General features: G+C 33.3%; 1 protein-coding gene and 1 non-coding gene across 5 annotated transcripts in view; both read left to right on the top strand.

The window, feature by feature from the left end:
- LOC149080071 (protein shifted-like) overlaps positions 1 to 17,298 on the top strand; it is a 55,757-nt gene that overhangs the window by 23,813 nt on the left and 14,646 nt on the right. For 2 of the 4 annotated variants that reach the window (XM_089239029.1, XM_089239031.1), the window contains exons 6-8: positions 2,038 to 2,133; positions 6,501 to 6,596; positions 10,957 to 11,091. In XM_089239029.1, coding sequence (XP_089095155.1) covers positions 2,038 to 2,133; positions 6,501 to 6,596; positions 10,957 to 11,091 — 327 coding nt within the window. The remainder of the gene's footprint in view (positions 1 to 2,037; positions 2,134 to 6,500; positions 6,597 to 10,956; positions 11,092 to 17,298) is intronic. The other 2 variants (XM_089239032.1, XM_089239030.1) reach the window with 1 other exon arrangement.
- LOC149080072 (U6 spliceosomal RNA) lies at positions 15,577 to 15,685 on the top strand. Its single transcript, XR_016193624.1, has one exon. It is a non-coding gene; the product is annotated as a U6 spliceosomal RNA (small nuclear RNA).

Genomic DNA, 17,298 nt, shown 5'->3' with positions numbered 1-17,298 from the left:
GAGTGGAGCAGCAATCATTGAGTTTCCCAATTTTTCAGGCAATGGATTTCACACAGTTACTGCTTCTTGGAAAAAAACTCCATTCGATGTCTCAATTGATTGTGAAATTGTTCAGAAAATTATAGTCATTTTTAAATTTGTTTTAGTGCTTATATTAAAGTTGATTAAATTAAGGTTAATGAAATTGAACCTTGGATGACTTTTAGTAGAAGATTTTGATTCATCAGTTAAAATCAATTGTAGAGTACACAAAAATGAAAAGTATCAATAATTTACCATGTACATGATAGCTAAAAATAATATATTTTCCTGCAAATAATCCACAGACTAGAGGCCGTTCAAGTATTACGTCAACAGATTTTTAGACATTTTTGACCCCCCCCCCTTGTAAACAAAATATCGTCATCAGCTCTGCCCCTCTGAATCCTAATGCATATTGGTGGGATCAGAGACATACACGGGGAGGGGGCATAGGGGGGCTCGCCCCCCCCCCGACAATCAAAAATTTATTTTTTTAATGCAAAAAAATATTTTTTTAATTGAAATTTCGGAAGAAAATATCTTTATGTGCTATTATAATCAATTTCTGTTAATTTAAATGCTATTTGAAGGCTCTAAACTCAAAATTTATCTTTAATAAATTCATTATGACCCACCCTCTAAGCCATATAATGATAAATCGCATGAAGTGCCTTGGCCCGCGGACCAAATGTGGCCCTGGGAGTTATCTGATGCGGCCTGCCCTCCTCAAACCTAATTTTGTAAAAATGAACTAAGCGGCACATTTACAGATCGCTTAAGTGTCCTGTGGTACAATTCCAGAGCATTTAAGCGGCCGTTGGCACATTTTCAGATCACTTAAATGACCTGTGACAGTTCCAGAACACTTAAGGGATCCGTGATGCATTTAGAGATCCCTTGAGTGACATGTGGCATAGTTTTAGAGCACTTAAGCTACCCCCAGTGTGGTTCTACATCACTCAAGTTACCCGTGGCACATTCTCAGATTATTTAAGTGTGTGATCTGCTGCATATAATTACGGATCACTTGACTGATGCGTGGCACAGTTCCTGAACACATAAGCGGCTCAGACACATTTCCAGATCACTTGAATTCACGAAACATTTGGAGATCACTAAAATGCTCTGTAGGGCACTTATCAATTGGAGGGAATGTTACTTCAAGTGCCCTCAAACTATCGGAAGGTTTGTCTCGTTTTTGGCGTACCGAGTAAGATGGCATTAAAAATATTTCATATTTTCATAAAGGGTGGCTGATGACGTAAGCATTATCCAAACCCACCCCCCCCCCTTGTCATCAAAAGCAAGCAAATTGGAAACCCCCTCCCCCCACCAATGCTGACGTAATACTTGAATGACCCCCCTACATGTTAAAAAAAATTTTAATGAGCATTTTAATTATGGAATTAAGGAATTTTTTAATGCACATTAAACTCTGTATTATCTGTAGCTATATAAATTTGTAAAAGTAATTTATTAGATGTGAGTAGAAAAATTGCTATTTTTCTGCAAAAACTTGACTATAATAACCCCTTCCATTTCTTAAGATTACATTACTGATGGAAAAGATTTAATGATTAGATGAATTAGATTAATTAGATTTCCGTATATAAAGATTATACAATGATACTTTTTCCATATTAGATAAATTCACATCCACGGATTATATACTGAAAATTGCAGTACATATTTGATATTTGCTTTTACATTAAAAAATTACACTTGTGTTCAAGTTTTCATAAAATAAGTGTTGTGTGTACAAAGAGATTTTACCTGCATTACTGTTAGTAATTTTTCATGGAGTGTTATTTATCATGCATTTACACCACAAAATGTTTCTAATTTTTCCTATTTTGCTACAGAATTTGTGAGTTTATGTTCTGTATTTTCAAAATTGTGAAATAGTTTACATAACAGTGGTTCTCAAACTTTTGATTGAGTTACTAAAACCTGTATGTGTTTATGGCTGATATCTTATCGTATTTTTTCATGAGAATTTTATTTTTATTTTTTAAGCATTATGCTATCCAAAATGCATGAATGGTGGCACTTGCATCTCACCTGGAGTGTGCCGATGTGTGGAAGGCTTTCATGGAGAATATTGTGAAGGGGGTAAGGTATTGAAATATATATTACAATATATATAAATATATATACATAGGTAAGTATAGTAGGAACAATAAATATGGGGGGGGGGGAGATCAAGAGATATGAACATAAAAAAAGAATGTTTTTAAATGACAAAAGCATTTGTGCTGCTTAATTGTTTATTCAAAAAATATATAAATAATGATAAGATCATATAGATAGTATATATACAGGGTGGGCAAAAAGTCTGTAGAAAGTTTAAAAATTCATAAAAACCGGAAAAATAACTGAAATAAAAAATGGTTTGCAGGGTTAGCATCGCTAGGTCATGAGAATTTTTTTAAGATAGGAAAAAAATATGGCTAAAAAGCAGCCGATAGGTGGCGCTGAAGTACACAAGTCAAGCCACTGTGGTGGTCGAGTGGTCATAGTGACGGACTCGCGATGCGAGGATCCGGGTTCGAACCCCACAGTGGTGGTTGGCTGAAGTTGGTTTTCTGTGGTTTCCAACTTCAAGGTGTGAATGCGAGCCGATCTCCCCGTTGAAAAGTCTCGCCACAGAGAGCAACAGGCCTACAACGTTACAAAATTCAATCATTACACTTCACTCACAATTTGAAGTATAGAAAGTATAGATGGCAGCACTGAAATATCATACACAACACTAGCTACACACTCAGACTGTTAGGTACACTCACTTTGTTCCAGACTCTGCCACGAAGCTGGGCTGGAAGAGATCTCGGCAACGGGATAAGTCCGGTGGCAGAGACCCTGGCGTTCATACCATTCAGTACACAAGTCAAAGAAAAGTGTATCAATCCGGTGCATCCAGTCTGTCGGAACTGAAAGATGCGATCCGCCGAGAGGTGTCATGTATACATTCAGACCTGCTGCATTTTGCCATTGCTGGATTTATGACTCACCTGCAATGTGCTATCTCCTGTGGTGGTGATCATGTGGAACACATACGAACGATTTGGAGGCATTCTGTTCGTTATTTGCTTATCTTTTCTTTGACTTTGTGTACGTCAGCGCCACCTATCGGCTGTTATTAATTTTTTTTTTCCCCTGTCTTAAAAAAGTTCCTGTGACCTAGCGATGCTAAAATTTGCCACCCCTAAACTTTGCTGCCAGGGCAGTTGCCCCCTTTGTCTCTTTCTCTAATTAATTCCTGCCCTGCTCAGCCTTGCGATCACAGAATGCACACAAGCTTGCATAGAATTTTACTACTCTTGCATATCATTTGGAAATTCAACCCTAACACTGATTTCTCCCATAGAAAAGCCTGATTTTCCGAAACATTTTGTTACAATTTCAGAAAGCAACTGTTTTACTACATATGGCTTATCAAAACCACAGCATCAAGTACAGAAATGGTTTTTGCTAATCTAAAGGAGGATGATGTAGTACTTGCAAGCATAGATTACTTAAAAAAATTTGATGGAGCACTTTAACATTTTGTATGATCCTTCGATCGCCAAACACTCAGTGTTTGTCAAATTTTCCATAAAAGGGTAAAATTTTTTTCCCGTTTCCATATCAAGATAGGTTCCATTTTATCTGGGTTTACTACGTATTTTGACATTCAAATTATAGGACCATTATTTTTTTCCATTAAAGACAGGTTTCTGCTTAATACAGGTTCTGTTAAAGGCAGGTTTTACTGTACTATGATTTATGACTCGATGAGCTCTTTGTACTTGTAAAATCACTTCAATGTCAATAATTTTAAAAGTATTTTTTGCAGAGAATTTTCTCTATTTTTCAAAGTACATTCCAAATTTTTCCTTGTAGGAAAATGCAGAGTTTTTAAATTACCAGATTGTGAAATAATGTATGATATACATAGGCTAATATGTTTATGCCACACCTTTCAAGTCCAACACACTTCAGTTCATATTTAGTTAATTCATTTATAATTAGCACATGTATAGCTAAAATGGTCAACACCACAGAAATTTATGACAACTTTAACACATTAATGACTGTTTGATTCATTGTGTAAATATTTCACTCACAAACAAATTAATTTCAAAGAATTCATCATTGAGATAAATCTATTTTTCTATATCTTTAAATTACTATATTTATGTATCTAAATCTTTATTATATCTATGATTTATCCAATAATAATTTTTTTCAATGATCAGCATAGCTATTTTTCCTTGCATGGGCGGAGATACAGGGGGGCGGGGGGGGTCATTGCCCCCCCCCAGCGTCAAAGGTGGAGTCGACTGATCTAATGTATATATGTATATATGAATTGACATCATTGTGCACCCCAGCAATAATGATGTTGCCCCCCAGACTTCCAAGTCAATCTCCGCCTATGTTTCCTTGATAGAAACACTGCCTTGATTAACTCATGCTTATACAGTCAGAGTCACATAATTTACATGGATATTATGAATTTGTACACAAAACAAAGCTTTTCCATGTCCTATGAATTTGGTATTGCTTATCTATGCTATTTCAATTACTTATAATGAATACAAATTCTAGCAAAATATGCCTATAATGAATTTTCAACTAATTTTAAAACATGGAATTGCCATGAATTTCTTTATAATCTTATCTTAATTTATCATATCTATGAATCTTTGTAGTTTCCTACATTGCATTTGCTGGTACAATGTCACACAATAAAAAGAATTTTAATTTTTCACAATTTTACTCATAAACAGAGCTTCAGCCCTGGGATCCAAGATGATTTTTATCATATATCACCAAAAAAAAAAATTATGTATACACTGCCCATAAAAAAAAATTATGGTTGTCTTATTTAAGTATGGATAGCTTCTCCAAGGGCGTAGCGAGGGGGGGGGGGGACTTGGGGGTCTGACCCCCCCCCCCGAAATGTGAGACAATTACCGAAAAAAGGGAAAAAGATGGCCAAATCCATTGTTCTGTCACTTTGGTCCCCCCCCCAAACGAAATTTCTGTCTACGCCCCTGAGCTTCTCGATTTATCTCACTATGTTTATTGTACTTCTCTTTAAACATATCAATTGTGTTAGAATTTACAACCCCCAGAGGTAAGTTATTCCATTTATTGACAACCCTATTGGAGAAAAACTCCCTGCGACACCACAGCCTGGAATTTTCCTTTACTAAACAATACTGGTTTTCTCTTGTCAAAGCAGATTTTACCACACATATGCTTTTGACTGAGCAAAAAAAAAAAAAAATTCAACGGTGGTAAGCAGAAAAATGTAGGTCTTGAGTACTATGCACACACAAAATTGATATTGCAGACAAAGGAAATCTCTGCCAGAAATAAAATTTTACTACTCAACTAATGAGTGTCAATGTTTTTGACACAATGAATTCATTCAGTGTTCAATGTGATCTGCATTAAAAAGTTATCTTACGTATATATTTTACATTGCTTGGGATTGTGAATTGTGTGGCCATTTTCATGGTTTTTCATTTTACATATGCGATCTCTTCTCAAATTTCTCAAGCATGTTATACTTCTAACATTCTCAGCGTACTGCCAGGTAAGAATGAAGCTACGCATTTCAAGAGCTCAAAAAATCATAGTCGAACAATTTTTAAAGTAACAAAAAATAGGATTAGTATTTATCATAACAAGCCCTTTTGTCTGAAATTCTAAAAAATTAGTACATGAACAAGAGTTTATTGTAAAAATAAGTCAGAGATGGAATAGATTCTGTTTTAAGAAGTTCTTGTAAAAAAAAATAAATTCCATGTGGATTTTTCCCTATTGTGGTCAAAATGAATGTTATCTGTCATTCTAGGTAGTTTGAAATTTCTGTCCTAGTGTTAAACTCAACAAAAGTTCTTTGCACAGTTAGGCTGGTGTAATATTTTTCCAATGTAGAAACGTTTATGAAAGACAATACTCACCTCAAAACCAAGCAAAATTCTAATAATAATTTAAAATTTGTGATGATCTTAATTTGAGCAATGAAGTTTAAGAAAAACACTTATCTTCACTCACAGCTACAGTAACTCAAACACAGCACACATTTTTGACATTACCTGGCAGTGGAAGAAACAGCTGTTCTAGTAATAGCAGCATAACAAAAACTGAGTAGAATGTTTTGATTTGCTAATTTTTTTTCTGCATAAAGTTTACCAAATAGATTGGCAAATATCATATGAATGTATTGATATATATTTAAGCAAACATAAAAGACAAAAAAAAAATTATGAAAAAATTTTCTAGGAATATTTTGGAGCAAAATTAGATTTTTTCTACACTCGAAAATTTTCAATCCATTTAACGGTATATTATAATTCTTTCTATTTTCTTTTCCTTTGTTTGTATCATTTGTTCCCTTTTTTCTATTTTCATTTCACTCTCTAAATCATATTTAATAAATTTATTGCATTTGTTTGAATAAAAAATTTTAAATCTTTTCTTAGGAATGTGTCGTGAAAAATGTCTAAATGGTGGCAAATGCGTTCAAAAGGATATTTGTCGTTGTCGTAGAGGCCATTATGGAAAGAGGTGTGAATATAGTAAGCGAGATCTTGTTTTATGTACCTTAGTTTTAAAGTACTAGAACACAATGGCAGACCAAGGTTGAGGAGTCCAAAATGTGTGGCAGAAAATAGCTAAACAAGTCCCATCTCAGTAACAAAAGGTGTAAGAAAAGGGAAAAAAATCTCTCCAGTTGACCAAAATAAGGTGCAAGTACATGAACAAGCAATCTTCAAAAAATCACAAAAACCATTTAAATGAAAAAAAATTTCTTGGAAAGTTACAAGATTTAATTTTTTATATGGTCCACAGGTCCTGTGTTGAAATTTTTCATTAAACAATAGGCCAAAGCCCTTTTTGCTAACAACCACACAGTCATGTAATCACACTCAAGACAAACTGAAAAAAGGGGAAAAATATGCATAGGCCTACATGTTAAATTGAACAAGTTGGTTATCTGAAAACAATGGTATATTATAATTAAAAAGATCATACATATAAAACACATCAAGAAAAAACATCAAAATTAATTTTTCAGTTGAACATTAACAAAGTTGACGGTATTGGTTAAACATACTGGCTCACGAGACAGAAATCATCCAACTAAAATATAGGCAAAGGGGAACTCGTGTGAAAGAACAATTTATTTCATACTTCAACAAAATAAGTACAGCTGGAAAAGACAATAAAAATCGGGAATGTACTAATGCTCACAGAAAGGATGATGTTCAAATGAGCTTGGAGCAGCATGTTAGCATTATTGCAGCTGTTTAACCACTTTACAATCAAAGGACGTAATATTGCATCCAAACGCCAGTGGAATGAATTCAAACAAGTTTACTGTTTTTTTTCCTCTCTACTGATCATCCCAAAGCTTTGTTGCAACCATACAATTTTTTCCCCTTTGGTTTTTTGTATACCCTGATAGTGATTTTTTTCCTCACATATGATGTATCTTATAAGAGAAAGAAAACAGGTAGGGTGAGGGTGAAACGAAATATAACTTTGTACCTACATTTTTATCTTATTTTTATATACTGTCTTACTCTTTTATTTACGTTTTTTTTCCTTCCCTTTTTCTAATGTGCGGTTAGGTTAGGACACAAGGTTACTACTATATTTATTACCAATTTATCAAATAGAGAGCATCCAAATTTCTTGCCAGTTCGCTTGTAAGCAAAGGAGTTAAGTAAGGTTCAGTAATGAAGTCATTAAAGTATTTCTAGTATACATTGAATTCAATAGATTTGATTTTAGAATAGAATTCTTTCACTGTAGAATGTGTTAAGAAGACAGACAAGAGATTGCGGTCTTAAATAGTAATTAAAAGGTTAGAAGATTCTCCAGGAAAATTTTTTTAAAGAAAAATAATACTTTCACTCCAACCCCCATTGGCATATCTATTCCACTGAAAATGAATCTTCAACAGTTCATTTGTTTTGACTCATGCATTGTTTAGAAAGCCAATCATTTTTTTGTTTTTTTTTTCAAAACATCAAGTGTCAATGGAAGTCTGCTGAATTCAATATAAAGTGTGTGAGAAGGTATATAAAATATAACATCTTTAGATAAAATAAAGTTGCAAATGGTCAAATGTGTCCGTACCTATACCCCAAACTTCAGCACCATAAAGGATAGCCGGAAGCATTCACATTGAAAGGTTTGTTTTTCTTTATAGTGAATAAGATAACGGATGGTTGAAGAACTTAAGTTGAAGTTTATCAATCTTCATCTGAGCATTTGCTATTGTATTCTAATAGGAAATTAATTTCCGCAGACCAACCCTAGCGTCTGCCAAAAGGACTAAATGGTCAGCATAAGCCAAAACATTTACTTTTGAGCAAGAAATATAAATTCTTGGAAGATCAGGATTAGAATGTTCAACTAGGTCATTCAGGAAAATATTAAACAATATCTGACTTAACACAGAGCCCTGTTTTATGCAAATTTGGATTGAAAAATGATCAGTGAAGCCCCTGTCAGTTGGTACTGTTCGATGAATGGAATTGTATAAGGCAACAATATCATTGACACAAACTTATAATTGAGACCAAGACAAAAGCTTTAAGAAAAGAATGCTCTATTAATAGGATCGAATGCAGCCTTGACTTCAATGCATGGGTGGAGCATTGCCCCCCCCCCCCCAGCATCAAAGGTGAAGTTGACTGATCTAATGCATATATGTATAGATGAATTGACATCATCATCATGCCCCCAGCAATAATGACCCTGCCACCCCCCCCCCAGACTTCCAACTCTATCTCCACCCAGGGCCGTCATTTCAACTTTTTCTAGGGGAGGGGAAACATTTTCCAGGGGGGGGGGCAAAGCTTACGTACTCAATGTATGTATATATACCATTTTTAGTGTATTTTCAAAAGCCAGGGGGAGCAACGCCCCCCCCCCCCCTAAATGACGGGCCTATCTCCACCTATGATTCAATGAAAAAAGCAAAACTTTCTATCCTTTCCTTGAGATTTGTTTAGTAATAAGGCAAACTGAAATGAATATATTTTCAATTGTTGATGACTTTTCTCTGCAACCGATTGGAGAGGGAAATAGAATATCTTTTACAGAGAGAGAGAGCCATGATTGAAGGATAAATAAGACAAGTTTTCCACATTTCAGATAATGAATTACCATCATATAAGTGATTTAAAATTTCAACAAGATAGGAGATCATGACACAGGATTTAAAGAACCCAACCGGTACCCCATTGTGTTTGGTTGACTTACCACTTTTTGTATACTGTAATCAACCTCATTGTGACTTATAGGGGCATCAAGAAAACTGTCACACCAGACCATACAATAATTAAAAATAGAGTTAGAAAAGGTATTCAAACAGGAAAAAATATTTTTGAATAATCACTCTATTTTATATTAGAATTAATTGTCTGTGGCCATTTGTGCTTTCACATTACATGATAAAAGTCCAAAAATTTAAAAAAACGATTCAACATCAAAGATTTCAGAAAATTTGTTTTTTTTTATTTCTACAAAGATTCCTAGCAGCATTGCAAACAATTTTGAATTCAATACAAACATTTCTATCACTGCATTAGTGAAGTTAGTTTCATATTCTATTGCAATGCCTAATAAGATTTGACTTCACTTCCCATTGAACCATGAATTAGGGTTTGCATCATGTTATATATAGGACATATTTAATTCCTTGCTAATCAATGGGACAGTCTCAAATAACAAATTTGTGCCAATACTAGTAATCTGTGATAAATGGATCTGAATTATTGAATCAAAAATGCAACCCCCAATCTGTGGATCAAAAGTATCTCTATAAAATCTCTTTTAAAATCCTTATGATTACTGTTTACCGAAAATTTAAAGTTCAGTAGGAAAATGATCGGAGTTGAATAAATTCAACCAACTATTAAGCAGAGATCATGTGGGCATAAATCATAATCAATAACTGAGTGACCATTAATGCCAATAAAATTTAGAGAGCCATCTGGATGACCATCATCATGACCATTTAACACAATCAGATGGAAGTTGTGATATAAATCAATTATTTTTAGGTCTCTTTCATTTATGATGTCATCTCTAGAATTTCTAAGAGAATCCCTATATTCCACCACTAATTTCTCTATAGTCAACATTATTCCTGCCGATTCTAACATAAAGAGCACATCACAAAAAAATTATGGTCAGAGGAGAGAAAAAAATAAATGCAATTAAAAATGACATCCCATGAAGAGGGGTTAAAATAAATGAATATTAAATTAGTTTTAACTTCCAAGATCTGGTATTCAACTGCTAAAAAATATTTTGCTATAATAACTAAAACAATATTCCTTTTAAGGTCTATTAGCCAACCATTTACACACAAACCAAATTTTGACACTTTTGTTGCAGCAGAAAAAATGAAATATGTTAAAGTATTTAGGCCTACATGTTTGCTGGTAATACATTCATCCATGTTCTTAACTTTCTTGGCACACTATGCACACATCATCAACTAATGAACAAAGGCATGCAAATGCACAGTTTTTCTGATGGAAACACTCAAAATTTGATACATTGATTGGAATTATAGTACTATTGTGATTATTAGCCATCACAGAAAATATATCATATACATTCAAAGTTAGATTCATGCCAAAACCTTTTTGATACTGATTTTGAAATTATTCAAAGTTTGCATTCTTTCAGAGAATAAAAAGTATCCATGCTTTTTAATTTATCACATTCTATTTATGTGCACTATAAAATGAGGACTGGAACACTCAAAATCTTAATAACCAAGTTTCTATCTTTTGAAGAATCAAAGATTCTATTGAAATTCTATAAATAATCTATCCCTGAGATAAGTCTATAGGTACTGAATGAGATGTTTAATATGACATTTGAATGTAATTTTCTTTTCACAATTGCTAGGTAAATGCCATGCAGTTCCATGTTTGAATGATGGATTCTGCGTTGGTGTCAATCGTTGTAGATGTCGAAAGCATTATACTGGAAGACAGTGTGAAAGTCTAATTAATGATGCAAAACAGCATACAAATGTTAGCGGTAAATATTTTGAAAATGACTTTTTTTTGAAGCTGTCGATTTTTTTGTGTGTATTGTTCCCACTGAAAAGTCATTATCTAATTTTAATGTTGTATATATACCAAACCATTATTTCAAACCCATTAAAAAAGCATTTTGTTTTTTGGGGATACTGAGGTTTCAATTTCATGACATGCCAAAAACTTCAATAAACTTGAGTATGAAAGATGATACTTCTATCGCACACACACATTACAATGTGATGCGGAAGAGGTGACATGAAGAAAACTTTGAGGGGGCTGAAAGTTGCCAGTCATCCGGTACATACAGTGAAACTTAGTTAATTTGAATTTTGAATAATTTGAACTTTTACAAACTCTCCTTGAGTTTTCTATCTAATTTAATGATGATAATTGATAATTTTTTGGATAATCTGAAGTTTGAGGGAAAAAAATCATGATTGTTGTATGAGCAAATTTAGCTTGGAAAAATTATACAAGTCAGACTTTGCTTTCCTAGATCAATTTCTTAAACAACAAATTTTTAAAGACAAATAAAAGCTTGAAAATTCTGTTTTTCCTTTACTCTTTGTTTTGATAATTTAATGGCCATTTTAATATTGTTCAGTTGGAGTGCGTCAAGACTGAGTACTACTTAATACCTATTATGCTTTTCAACCTAAAGATCAAGGTGTAACATTCAAAATATTGTAGGTCCCGGTCTAATTAGCCCTCGTGTGTAGAAAATGACCGTGGTGCGACAAAAATGATCAAATGATCAAACATTCAAAATATGATTTTTTTTGTTGTCATTAAGAGTATGGAAAATATTGGAATGTTCAGATTGTGTAATACGTTAATGAAATTATATTTTCTTGCTAGCATAAGAATAATAAGCAAAATTTGGGAAACAGTTTCATAATAGATGATCGATGATCATGAACTGTTTCCGTAAATCAGGCTTTGAACATGGTCAAGAAATTCTGCAGTGATGTTGATTCCAGAACAGTGGAATAATGTAGCAGCTAAGATCAATTATTATAATTATAAATTATTAAAATTTGGGAAAAGGCTTTTTAACTAAATGATAAAATTTTAATAATTGATTATCCTATGGGAATTTTGATGATTCATTTTCAATTCGTAATCATTTCATGGATCCGGGGCAGATTAATTGGATAATTCAAATTTTATGTGAAGAAGTGAAGTAAAGAAGTGAAACTTCTTTAGCCAAAGGAGTGAATTTTTGTGAGGGAAAGGAAATTCATCACAAAAAGTAAAACTTTCTTTTTCCTCAAAGCTCATTCCATAGAATAACTGATTGTATGATGCAGCGCCGAGAAGCAGATGGACTGTGGTGGTGGCGATGGGGAAGAGGGATTAATAGACATTTGGCCATATAAGAAAATAAAGTTGGGTGGGGTTTGGTTTGGACAGTTTGTGTCAGACAAAGACAGTTTATTACCTTTCCCTGCCCCCAGGGCCATCTTAAAAGCATCATGGGCCCCGAGCCAAGTGATTTTTCTGAGCCCTGCCTGGCAAATTGTAGAAAATTTCAATTATCAACTATTTCTGATTTTTTTAGCCCCTCCTCGCTTGAGGCCCCTGAGCTGTGCCCAGGTGGGCCTATACCACAACGTTCCACCCCCTGGTCACATGAGAGTATATTTTGCAGGCAAATGCAAGTTTTGTGATGTCACAGTGAAAGCTCCTATTTCGCTGCAGTCATAATGCAGAATACACCCAGAGTTCTTCACTTTTTTCTTTTTATTCTTACTCATCACTCCTGTACTAAAGTCCCCCCCCCCAGCTCCTCCCCCTCTGATTTAGAGCCAACCTTGATTATCCCCAGAAATTTTTAGTGAACAAATCTGCCACACGAGATGACAGCGGTTTCAATTATGATTCCATATGACACCAAACTCATTAGAATTCTATGGTGGATGGTATCTTGGGATTTAAAGGGTCAATTAGCACAAGTGGGTCAAGTTTAAGAGGAGGAAGGTTTGAGAAAGATAAGGGGTCAACAATCAATCTTATTTAAAATTAAAATTTCTAAATTCAATTTTAAACAATTGAAATTGAATTTAATTGAAGTGAATCCAGTCATGTGTCAAACTTAGAAGTTTCACTTCTGTTACATAAGATTCTCACATTGATTTTGTTCCAGTGACCTTAGACATCAAATTAACCAAGTTTGACTGTACATACACAAGCTTGTGTGTAGGGGAGATACATTGCATTGTATATTCATCAATTATTAAGGGGCCTCAACCTCCCTCACAGAATGTGTTGGGGAGGACCTGAAGCATATAGTTTCAGCTCCAGGTTCTGGCGCCAATAATGTGATGTGTTTCTGATTATCTGACTTTCATTCTTATTCCTTTTTTTTTCACTTACTCTGTGTGCATTGCAGTGCAGTTTTAGTCTGTTTTCTAAAACTGTGTATTACTAGTGAAAAAAAGTTAAAAATAAAGGGGTGGGATAATGGATCAATAGTAAGATTTTTTCCTTTTATGAAAAAATTTTCAGTCACTTTAACACTTTGAATTTCAACTTTGACTTTAAAAGTTCAAAATCTTAATTGGGGATATCATCATCTTTAATAAATAATAATGGAATTAGAGAGTAGTTGTTTTACAGCATGAATAAATCAAGCAGATGAATTTACACATTACTCAATATTTTTCATTCACATACTGAAATTTATCCAAAATAGCATAGATTAATATTTGCTAATATACACATTAGTAGCATACCTCAATGGTAGATATTTTGTATAATTTCAATGGCTTGTCCTGTAGTAAAAAAAACAACAACAAAACATCATTTTTAATTCTAAAATAATGTTAATGCTTTGATGGTTTTGAATAAACAAAATTACTTTGCAAGGTGTGAAATATTTATAGTACTTTTAGAGCAGTGGTTCTCAACCTTTTTAGGCCATGCCCCACTAAAGCCTCTCTGAAATCCTGATGTCCCCCTGCAGGACTGTAATTAGAACTTTTGTCAGGAGAGGCACCCTGCCCTCCCCCCCCCCTCCCTCCCTCCATGAAAATTCATAATTCCATGAAAAAATTTTTTTTTTGTTATGCAAGGTTGATAAAAATAAAATAAAAAATCATATTTTTTAATTTAAATCAGATGTTTTTGATTTTCAGCTTAAAATATGAACTTGTGAAGAATAAAACATTATCTAACTTTTATTATACCAAGAGTTAAAGGTTTAAATATTGTGTCTTTGAAAATATGACTGAACAATATGAAATTCTAATGTGTATTTTCCAAATATAGAAATAAGACTAACATTAATTCAATTTTTTAGACAATATTTAACTCATAAATACTAAAATAAGCACATAGTCATACATGGAATAGACATTTATTCATATGCATAGAAGGAAAAATTAGTATAAAATTTCTGCTTTGTTCAGTCTTTCGAAAAGAAACACAAGTTTAGCTGTTCTTTCATTCCCCAATCTGTTTCTTGAAGCTGATTGTACCAAGCCATACATGGAAAATACCCTTTCTACTGAAGCTGATAGGCAACAGATGTGAAAATTTGTATGAGTGCCTCTCTATAATCCTCCTTTTTGAAAACAATTGTAATTTATTCCACCTGAGTAGCATTTCCTCTTTTTTCCCCCTTTACTTTCACCTTTCTACTCTTACAATCAAACAAAAGGCAAAAAGTATATTTGAATGTGCTACAAGAAAATAAAAATCATGATTTGAATCAGTGACTTTTTTTCAAAAATCATTTAGTATTTAAATCAGTTTTTCTTTAAAAAAATCAGTTTATTTAAATCACTACAATCCTGCTGTTATGTAAAAATGTTTTTGCTTTACATCCTTATATAACTTTTAACTCTTTTTGCATATCAGAACAGAACAAGTCATATCATTCAAATATTTTTTTTCATTTTATATTTTTTTTCATTTTTGAATCAGTTCTGTTTTTCTGAATTTTGGATTAACTTCACCAAGGATTAATATCTTATTTTTTTTATCTGTATGAATTTTTATTTTTGGGTTTATCCTATGCAAAGTTTTGGTATCTGTTGTACCAATTCAAACAATAATAATGAAATAAAAGTAACATTATATAGAATATATGAGTTTGTAAATAAAATGTTATACAGGGTGAAAACTTGAGCATATTTTAGCCCAAATAATTTGTGAACCATTGTTATAAAAACATTCTTTCAATTAGAAAAAATATCCAAATAACACATGCTTATTTTAAAATGTCATTTATTTTACTAGAGACTATACATTACCAAGATAAAAAAACTTTTATTTTTCTATACAGTCCCTCTGTCTTCCAACTTCTAATTAATAAGTTCTGTCCCTGTCTCTCCCGAACCCAACAAATAAAAAAATGTATCCATATTTCTAAGTGCAATATTTGCCAAGATATTGCTGATTGAAAGTTAAGGGGACATTTTAGAATTCAGAAAAGTTTTAATAAATTGCAAAATAATGTTTAAAATTTTTTCTTGAGTTTGTACGACTCTTCAGTTAGTACACATACTAATATTTTGTGGAGTGATAGAAGATTATCATGGCCCCTGCACAAGGATGGCATGCAAAAGTGTGAAGCGTTATATATGACATCCACATTTGTTATGGGCATTTTTTTCTCAGCCTCATTGGCCATTTTGTCTGTTGTGAATGTTGTTGCCTTGTATTTCATTTATATAATATATGCTGCTCTTTCCCTCATTTTCAGCAGTTTTTGAACTGAAATATCTTGGCTAATATTGCACTTTGAAACATTGATTTTTTTGTTGGGTACAAGAGAGACAGAGCAACCAACAACTTTTCAATTCAAAGTTAGAGAATAGGAAACTGTATAAAAACATTAAAAAAAAATCTTAGTACATACATGGCTTATGGTTAAAAAATAATGTATCTAAAATTGGCACATTTAAATACATTTTCTAATTAAAAGTATGTTTCTTTAACCATTAGGTTTTCACCCTTTATGTATGTTACATGTTCAGAAATGGTTTGTATAATGTCAGAATTATATATATAAAATAAATCTAAATATCAATATGTACGGAAGAGTAAATAATCCTTTGCTTGATATAATCTCAGAAAGAATCAACACAGAAAATGAAAATATAAAGAAAAACCATGAAATTACTAACACGTTTCGACACACAATGGGTGCTGCCTTCAGAGGATAAATAGAATCGCTATCACTCTGACCAGGAATACCACTTGGGTTGGTTACCAAATCTCCACTCTGGGTTGCTCAGCAGAAAAAATATGCCTGTTCAATTCACGTCATGGTCATAACAAAGCTGAGTGCCTGCATGTAAGTCTAAAGCAATTTTCTGGTCGGTTGACGCCCAAGTAGCGGTGTGGTAAGTCATCTACAACCGTGAAGGTTGCTGTCACGGTCCTGGGTTCGAACCTGGGGAGGATATAAATAAGATATTTTCCTTAATGAACTTGAGGCGACCACCAATAGACAGAGCCTTCATTTCCAACACACCTCATTAATGGCAGTAAATTGCAATATAGCGATATGGCCAGAGTTGATGTTTTGTCTAGTAGGTCGGTTGCTTGCAGAATGGAGCTATTTGATTGGTCTATTAGAATTTTCTCAAAATCTATGTTCCTAATGAACCTAAGCCATGGCCACAATATAGTGATAAACAATGATAAATCAACGCCTTCAATTGCAGTGGCAAGGCTCATTACGAGTGGGAATTAAACATTTTTTTGAATAGACTAATCAAATAGCTCTATTTCAGAAGCAACCAATCAGAACGTTGCTGTAGAGTTGCATGCAGGCACTTAGCTTTATTCTTACCATGAGGTTTGACTTGAACAGACATTTTTTTCTGTTTAGCAGCTTGGAGTTAAGATGTGGTAATCAACTCAAGTGGGATCCCTGGTCAGCGTGATAGTGGTTATATTTATCCTCTGAAGATGGACCCATTGTGTGTTGAAAAACATTAGGAATTTCATGCTTTTCCTTTTATTTGCTTTCTTTATTGGTGTCTTCTGAGATATAATTATCTAAGTTATGATCCTGCTGAAATCAAAAACTGAATGTATGATATAATGTAATATGATCAGGAATCGTTTTGAAATATTAAACAAAATTGTGATAATCATTGCTAATTAAATTGTTGAAAGCATGGAAAATGCACAGCAGAAGCATATCATAAATATCTGTTATCAGCCTGCAAAATGCAAACAATTTAGTCCC

The sequence above is a fragment of the Pholcus phalangioides genome, unplaced genomic scaffold (assembly GCF_987345545.1).
Source record: "Pholcus phalangioides strain wild (caught in Gottingen) unplaced genomic scaffold, Ppha-v1.0 ptg000011l_1, whole genome shotgun sequence".
NCBI lineage: Eukaryota > Metazoa > Arthropoda > Arachnida > Araneae > Pholcidae > Pholcus > Pholcus phalangioides.
The sequence above is the reverse complement of the archived record's forward strand: the minus strand, read 5'-3'. Positions and strand labels throughout refer to the sequence as shown.